The 7,726-nt window shown below is 59.6% G+C and overlaps 1 protein-coding gene across 1 annotated transcript; it reads right to left on the bottom strand.

Annotated features, from left to right (window-relative positions):
* Positions 1 to 427: 427 nt before the first annotated feature.
* AQP8 (aquaporin 8) lies at positions 428 to 6,037 on the bottom strand. The gene is made up of 5 exons (XM_010570623.1): positions 5,784 to 6,037; positions 3,398 to 3,524; positions 2,323 to 2,537; positions 866 to 1,000; positions 428 to 497 (listed from the first exon to the last, which is right to left on the bottom strand). The coding sequence occupies exons 1-5, from the start codon at positions 6,035 to 6,037 to the stop codon at positions 455 to 457; spliced, it is 774 nt and encodes a 257-aa protein (XP_010568925.1). The 3' UTR covers positions 428 to 454.
* Between the last annotated feature and the right edge of the window lie 1,689 nt (positions 6,038 to 7,726).

Genomic DNA, 7,726 nt, shown 5'->3' with positions numbered 1-7,726 from the left:
CACTGGACCACCTGAGCAGGGGAAAGTGGTGCCCACCCCAGAGGGCGCAGGGCTCCCTGGCACCGCAGACACCCAGGCACAGCCCTGGTGGGACGGATGCTGTGCATGACCGATGCTGGGGGAGGCCCGGACCCCACGGGTGCTGCTGTGGGTCAGAGGATGCTCCTGGCAAGTCCGTCCCACAGCCGTGGCAGGGGCTGGCAGAGTGGGGTGAGAGCAGTGCTGCCCGGCCCTGCTGCCAGCGCAGGGCTGCCTGGTTCAGCTGGGCTGCTTTCCATCGTCCCTGCAGCGTCAAGTGAACCATCTCCTGAGCACAAGCTGCCTGGGAGATGCAGAGGGGAGGTGGGATGGCGAGGAGCAGGAGCAGGGAGCTTCACCGGCAGCTGTGCTGAGCCGCACCGGCCGCCCGCAGCAGGTCAGCAGCAATGGCACGCACGCAGCCCTGCATCTGGCATCACTTCAGGAGCAGGCGGATGGTCCGGTCACCGATCAGGAGCCTTTACGGAGGTAAAAGAGAGAAACTCAGGGTTAGGGGTTTTTGCCATTGCAAGTGTGCATCAGAAACCCAGCAACAGCCCAGCCTGAGCATGGATTCGCCCCGCACAAAGACACAGATGGAGCAAACGTGGATTTGGAGACAGGTTGAATCTTTGCTGTCGTCCTGTCCTCCTGGGAAGGAGAAGGGAAAGGAGTCTCCAACCCTTGGCCATCTCTCTGCAAAAGCAGCTGCTTGCAGCCTTGACCCAGGGAGCAGGGAACAGCCCGGGCAGGGAGCAGGGCAGAGACCCCGGGGAGGTGGCAGGGTGGGAAAGGGGGGGTCAGCCAGCACGGCTGCGCTCTCCTGACCGCTGCAGGCACCACGTACCTCACCAGCACGCCGACAAAGAGGGCAGCGACCATGGGCCCTACCCAGTAAACCCAGTGATAGTCCCAGTAGTTCGCTACCAGAGCTGGCCCAAAGGCTCTGGCAGGATTCATGCAGGCTCCGGACACGCCACCTCTGAAAGAGGAACAAACCGGCTGCATCAGCCCTGTGGGACACGACACCGGGACCTGTCCCCCTCGCTGCTGGGACAGGGCGATGCACAGGGCTGGAGGCAGCAGCGTACCCCTCCTGGGGCTCCTTGCCAGGGGTCTGGCCCTGTTCTGGGGGGGTGGCAGGCTTGGACCACCCGGCCCCCATCCAGGCACTGCTGCTTGGTGCCTGGGGACAGTTTGCTTTTGCAGCGTAACGATGCCCAGACCCGAGCGGCTGCAGCGCAGGGACCAGCTCGACCCGACAGCCCATGGTGGCTGCTCACCAGTGGGCACCTGCCTTCCCTCACCAGCGTTTGCAAGATACCGGGAAAAACCTGGTGCGGGGTGGAAGCATGAGTGCCGAGTCTATTTTGGGGCTTACCAGGAGCTGGGCTTTTAAACAGGGGAAGCTCTGTGCCACACGTAGGTAGCGGAGTGGGGCAGGAGAGATGATAGCATTTAGAGATTAAAGAAAACTGCAACAGATAAATATTTGCACACGAGGTTTGTGCAGCATTTAAATAAGAGCTCTGAATCCCGCTAGAGGGGGCGCTGCCTTAACTAAACAACCCATTAACATTCATAATTGTGTGCACTCGTTATCTGATCGCCGTGGCACAAGACCCAGGCTGCTCGCCCGGAACGCCTGCCTACGCTGAGGCCGCGCTTGGCAGCGTTTCCAGCAGCCGCGAAGACACGCAGCGAGGAACGGCTCCCGAAAAACCCTCTCCTGTTTGCTCAGGGCTTCCTACGACAAACACCGCCCGTGCGGCCCTTCGGTTTTATCAGCCCATAACAGGTTCTTGTAAAAGCTGCTCTGGCTCAAGTGCCACACGCTGGGCTCAAGCCGACGGCCTCTCCTGCACCCAGCTGGCTCGCTCAGCTCTCCCCAAAAATACCAGGGGGCCAGTGGGCTCATTTGCCTGCCTGGCGTGCTCGGCTTTCCTCAGTTTCCCTGGCCAGCAGGTCCTGTGCTGTGCTGCGCTGCAAGGGGGCACATCCCATCCCATCCCATCCCACTCCATCCCATCCCATCCCAGGCACCGGCACTCTCTCCTCCCTGGTGCAGGATGCAGCAGCCGCAGCGCCGGCCGGGGAGGGAGCAGGAGAGCCCTGATGCTGGGTGCTTAGAGCTGCCCCGTGGGCTCTGCTCAGCCAGCACCGCAGGGAGCTCTGAGCACCAGCTCCGTCCCCGCAGCCCACGGTCCCATCCTGACCCCCTGCTCGAGGCACCCTGCCCTGTGGAGCAGATGGCACCGGCCGGCCGGTGGGAACGCGCACAGGGAGAGGACTCGGCGAGCTCACCCCGCCAGGATGTCGACCGTGACCGTCAAGCCGATGCAGAAAGGTGCCAGCGGGCTCTTGGTCTTCCCGTTGACGGCGCCCATGCAGACCGCGAGGACCAGGAAGGTGGTCATGACGATCTCGCCCGTGAGGACGGAGGGGATCTGCTCATCAGCTGCGATGCTGCTGAAGGCTCCTCCGCTGGCATTCACGTACCGCTCGCTCGCTGCCACGGCCTGCACGGGGGGGAGCCCGGTTTGTGCTGTCCACGCTCCATATTGTGGGCTTTAACGGGCATATGTGCTCACTGTCAGGACAGCGTGGGCGGGCATAGCATCAGGTTAAAGAGGAGCTAATCTCATCACTTTCCTCCTGAAAGCCAGCCCTAAGCGCCTGGCAAATATAAACTCATTAAAGAAGGCTCTTAGCGTCTCCCGAGATAATGAGCCAGCCACCGCTCTCCGGGCGGGATGAGCCTCACCCAGCTGCCGAGGGGTTTGCGCTGGGTGCGGGCTGGCCGGGTGCTGGGAATGGGCAGCACCAAACGTAAATTAACCTTAGAGCACAGTGCTTTAAGTAGAAGCGCAGGCAGACACGGTGCATGAAAATGGCTGGAGCTGCAGAGGTACCGCGCACCGTTCTGTGCCTAATCAGTGCACCATAGCAAACCTCTGGAGAACAGCTGCCATCCAGGATTAATTAGCCAGGCCCCAGAGCGCCGTGCAGAGGCAGCACCCCCACATCTGCGCGGCACTGCCAGACCCAAGCCAGCGGTGGGGGGCGAGTTGCCCAAGTTCTGCAGTCAGATCGTCACAGACCTGGGAAGAGGAACCGGGTGCCCTGGCCCCAAGAACCAGACAAGCCCCACGGCCACACGAGCCTCTGAGCCGTATCCCCTTGTGAGAAATCAGGGCTCTTAATGACATGCAGAATGGATGCACCGCGTCCCCCTCGCCCTCTCCATCACACATGCTGCTGCGGGAGACCCCAGGGCTGGGCAGCAGGTTGGGGCTGGCCAGGCCAGCTCCGGCAGAGCAGGGGGTGTCCCTGCACCCCCCATTAGCCCTGGTTAAAGAGACTCCCCGGGTGTCCATACCTTTGCCAGGCTGGCTCCTATCGTCCCTCCACAGAGCTGGGAGAGCCAGTAAGGAATGAGCATCGTCATGTTCAGCCCGCCGACCAGCCACACGCCCAAGGACACGGCGGGGTTGAAGTGTCCTCCGCTGCAAAGGAGAGAGGACCATCAGCGAGGGGTTCACCCCCAGGGTGGGGTTCCCTCCTGGGGGCTCGAGTGCTGCACTCGCCATGGACTGGAGCCACAAATGCTTTTTCAGTCCTTCCCGGGAGATGTTATGCACTGCAGAAGAGCAAAATCCAGCCATGTCCTTTCTCTGCAGTTACTGCTCCAAAGCAGCAGCATCTTCACACTGGATACCCAACCCCTCCCACGGGGCTGGCAGGGGCAGGAGCTGCCCCGGTGCAGTTTGAGGGACAGGGTTTGGGACTGGGTCTCCAGATACCCCCAGGGGATTCCAGGAGGTGCGAGGAGAAGGGGTCTCTCCTGGCATTGCAGGGTGCTGCAGGCTGCAGAATGCACCAAAGCCCTGCCCGAGGCCCTGGTGCAGGGGGTGGGGGGGGTCCCACCGCTGCCCCCACCCCCAGCGAGAGCTTTGTCCGTGGCAGCAGCACAGCCCGGCCACCAGCGCTGTCTGGAGCAGCTCCTCTGGGGGCAAAGACAGAGGGAAGAAAGTCATTCCCCGTTACATCCTTGTGACAGCCACCCCTACTGCTCAGGGGAAGCGGGGGGGGGGGCACTGATGGAGCTGGTACCCAGCTTGGCAGGACACAAGTCCCCGGGACAGAAGGGAAGGGGATAAGCACTGTCGGACAGGGCTGAGGCCACCTCCCAGCCATACCAGTGCTGCTGGACTCTGCTGGGATTTTCAGGGTTTATCTGCCTCTGCTCAGTGTGAACACAGAGGCACACAGGTCTCTCTGCATCCCTGCCTGCTGCCCACCACGGCCCTGGCAAGGGCTGGCAGGAGCTGGCGCTTGCCTCCTTACGAGACCTAAATCATTCGTCTTGAAGACCACATGCAAGACAAACTCAGATACCTTCTAATTAAAACAGATTACCATGAGACATGTGTTAATGAACAGGTTTCATAACCAATCAGCCCTAATAATTGCTGGTGAAGCCGATGAGTCAGAGTGTCTAGGAACTATAATCACATCTTATTCTTCAGCTGTAATTAAAGACCCATCATATGAGAGCAAGAAGTTGTGTTGTTTAGGCCAGCAAACGTCTCGGCCAGACAGGGCTCTGGCTGCAAATACCCTCAGAATGGGTGGGAACCGGGGGGCTAAAGGAGGGCCTGTCTGCAAATAAACCCTGGCCGGAGCACCCACCCACCCGTGGCATGGACAGCGAGCACTCATCCCGAGCCAGGCTCCTCTCCAGCCTCTCTGGACACAAATGTCTAAAACCTGACTTTTAGGCTAAAACATCTCCCTGCACAGGACCCTGAGCCAGCTCCTCCTTGCTTCAGAGCTAACGGGGGACCCCCGAGACGCCTCTGCAGCCCCTCATCACAAAACCCCCCCATGCTGCTCCCCTCGCCCGTGGTTTCGCTGTGCCGAGGGCGTCTGGCTCGGCTCCGCCGGCACACGCACCCCTGATCACCGTGTCCCGACTGCACAAACCTCACCCTGGGGCGTTATCCCTCCTAATCAGGCGCTGATAAATTACCAGTTGGTTTGCTCTGGACTCCAGGGCTCGCACGTGAGCCCAGCTGAGCCACCCTCCCCGGCCGGGGGAGGTTTGTGTCCCAGCCCGGTGTGTGGGGGGGACAGCCCAGAGCCACCCCATCCGTGGGCTGTGCGGAGCCGACCGAAGGGAAGGGAACAAGACTCCACAGGGAGCGTTTCAGCTTCTTCCTTCAGTGTAAATCTGTATCTTAGCATCAAACAACACCTTTTTCAACGAGCAGGTTTGTCTAAATGTTGCTTTTGAGGAATTGAAACCACTTGCAAATGGAATCCAAATTTTTCACCTGAAAATACACAGGGGAGTAGCATACTCGGGTCAAAATGTTTCGTTCTGACATCCTTTTAAAAGGAAACGTCTCAGCTTCCCAAAGGAATGCCTCTATTTCAGCTTTGACTGTTTTTATCAAAAGGGGCTAAAAATAAAGCGTTGCAATCAAAAGCCAAGCGAACTCCCCCAAGCCCAAGGCATTATGGACAACCACCACCTAAGCAGCCATGGCGTTAACCAAGAGGCTCGACGGCAGCACAGCGTTGCTGCAGTCACCGATATTTGGGCAGGAAAGATCCTAAAAGCAGTGTGTGGGGAGACGCGAGCATCTCCTCCCGTCCACGTGTGGAAATGGTGTGGGTGCTGCGGCAGGGATCACAGCAAGGGGGTGCAGAGGGGGTGGCGGGGGGACACACGTGCAGCCCCAGGTGCCGGCCCCCCTTACCTGATGTCTCCCAGGATGGCAATGGTGAGCCCCAGGGCCAGCCCGTGTGCCAGGGCGGGCTGCAGCCTCCCCGTGCCCTCTGCATCCTCGATCACGGAGAGGCAGCCGATGAAGATGAAGAGCCCGCTGCCCAGCAGCTCGGCCACGCAGGGCTGGACGTAGCGCTCGTACCAGTGAGGTCGCGAGGGCTTGGACTGGATGTCGATGTCCATCGCCTCCTTCACTAGGCGGTGACCACGCTCGGCAGCGGCCATGAGCGGGGCTGGAACGAAGCAGGCAGAGCCCTGGGGGAGCCGGGCACGATCGAGGGGATGCTGCAGAGCGGAGGGCTGGGGAAACTGGAGGTGCAGGCTCGGGTCTCGGAGGGGTCTTGGTGCAGGGACAAGGACCCTCGAGGAGCACCCCGCTTGTCCCACTGAAAGGCTGGCAGGCTCCCCTTGACCTGTATGAAGAGGTAGGGGATGGGAGGCTCTAAGAAATGGATTGGATTTGCATTGCTTAAAAAAAAAAGAAGGGGGCAATAAAAGCTGATAGGCCGGCCCCCAGGAATATAAAAGCTCTTTATCACTGCCGTTCCTTGGTTCAAGGCTTTGGGTTTTTTTTCCCTGTGGGCATTTTTTGTTGTTATTGTCATTGTTTTAATGATTTCTGCCAAGACGCAGAATCTGATTCCTTTCATGTAGATACCCGGAGTGTGGGCACCTGTGTGAAGCCCAGCTGGCCTGCTTCACTGGGCAGCTTTTCCCTGCTTGTGCTGCCAAGAGGCAGCACGTGCCAGAAGGACCACAACATCGCGTGTGCCGGGGCACGCACGGATCCAGCAGTGCCCTGGGAAATATCTTACACAGCTCTGGGGAGGGAAAAAACCACTCCTTGTGAAAAATCACTCCTGGCCAAGAGCTCAGTTCTCTGTAATTAAGTCTAAGCCCAGGCATAACACAAGAGATGAGAGCCCTTCCTGGCATGGTGCGACCGAGAGCCCCGAAATGTGTGTAGAAACAGACACACGAGGTGCAAGGGGGAAGGCTGCGCCCTGGGAAAGGCTGTCTAGAGGCACCGTGCTGACGTGGGGGGAGGAAAACTGAAGCCCCTCGGAGCCAGCCCAGAACTCGGAGCAGTGTCCGGGCTTAGGCATGGAGGGCAGATGCCTCCTTCAAAAACTGCCAGATGTTGGTACCCTTGGGCACGGCAAACACGTGGGATTTAACTTGTGTTACATGGGTAACGCTTAAGGGGCTTTAAAACCTTAAAGACAGCATCAGCATGGAGAGACCTATCATCAGACCTCTTCCTACAGACCCTAGAGACCAGGTAAAGTGACCAATTTGGCTCGAGTTACTGAAGGAGCCTGCCTGAACCACAGTCAAAGCCGGTTCCCCTAAACCTCAGCCCACGTCCCGCCCAGACCTCCAAAAGTGGGGGGTCCGTATCCCCCTTGCACTGCCCTCAAATAAAAGATTGCTGGCGAGGGTGCCAAGGGATCCACCAGGAGCTTTGAAAGTTGACGTTGATCAACCGTTTAAAACAAAACCTCCCCAAACCCCCACCGCACCCCGTAAGGGATCACCCACTGCCCAGAAAGCCAGACCCAAGCCCCAGCAGAGGCCGGGGAGCTGCAGCCGGCAGGCGAGGTGGGGGCACGGCCGGGAGGCTGCAGCCTGGCTGGGGACACTGGCCACCACCACTGCCCGTGCAGCGATGGGCACGGCAGAAACCGCCCCGGCGACACGAGCGCGCGGGTCTCTGCATCGCGGCTTGCGTCGAGCAGCAGGAACGCGCCTGCCGCCTGCGCGGGGCTGCAACCCACCCTGCCGGAGATGAGCGCTGCGGCGTTTCACCTCCTTGAGCAATCGCCCGCAACGTTTCGTGTTTGTAGTGGGTAATTAAGGATTGGGGTTTATAGGTTTTTGGTTTTTTTTTCCCCTCTCGTAAGCAAGGGTAAA

This window comes from Haliaeetus leucocephalus, unplaced genomic scaffold, assembly GCF_000737465.1.
Source record: "Haliaeetus leucocephalus isolate CR32 unplaced genomic scaffold, Haliaeetus_leucocephalus-4.0 Scaffold295, whole genome shotgun sequence".
In the NCBI taxonomy this organism is placed as follows: Eukaryota; Metazoa; Chordata; class Aves; order Accipitriformes; family Accipitridae; genus Haliaeetus; species Haliaeetus leucocephalus.
Note: the sequence above shows the minus strand (reverse complement) of the source record. Positions and strands in the feature narration are given on the sequence as shown.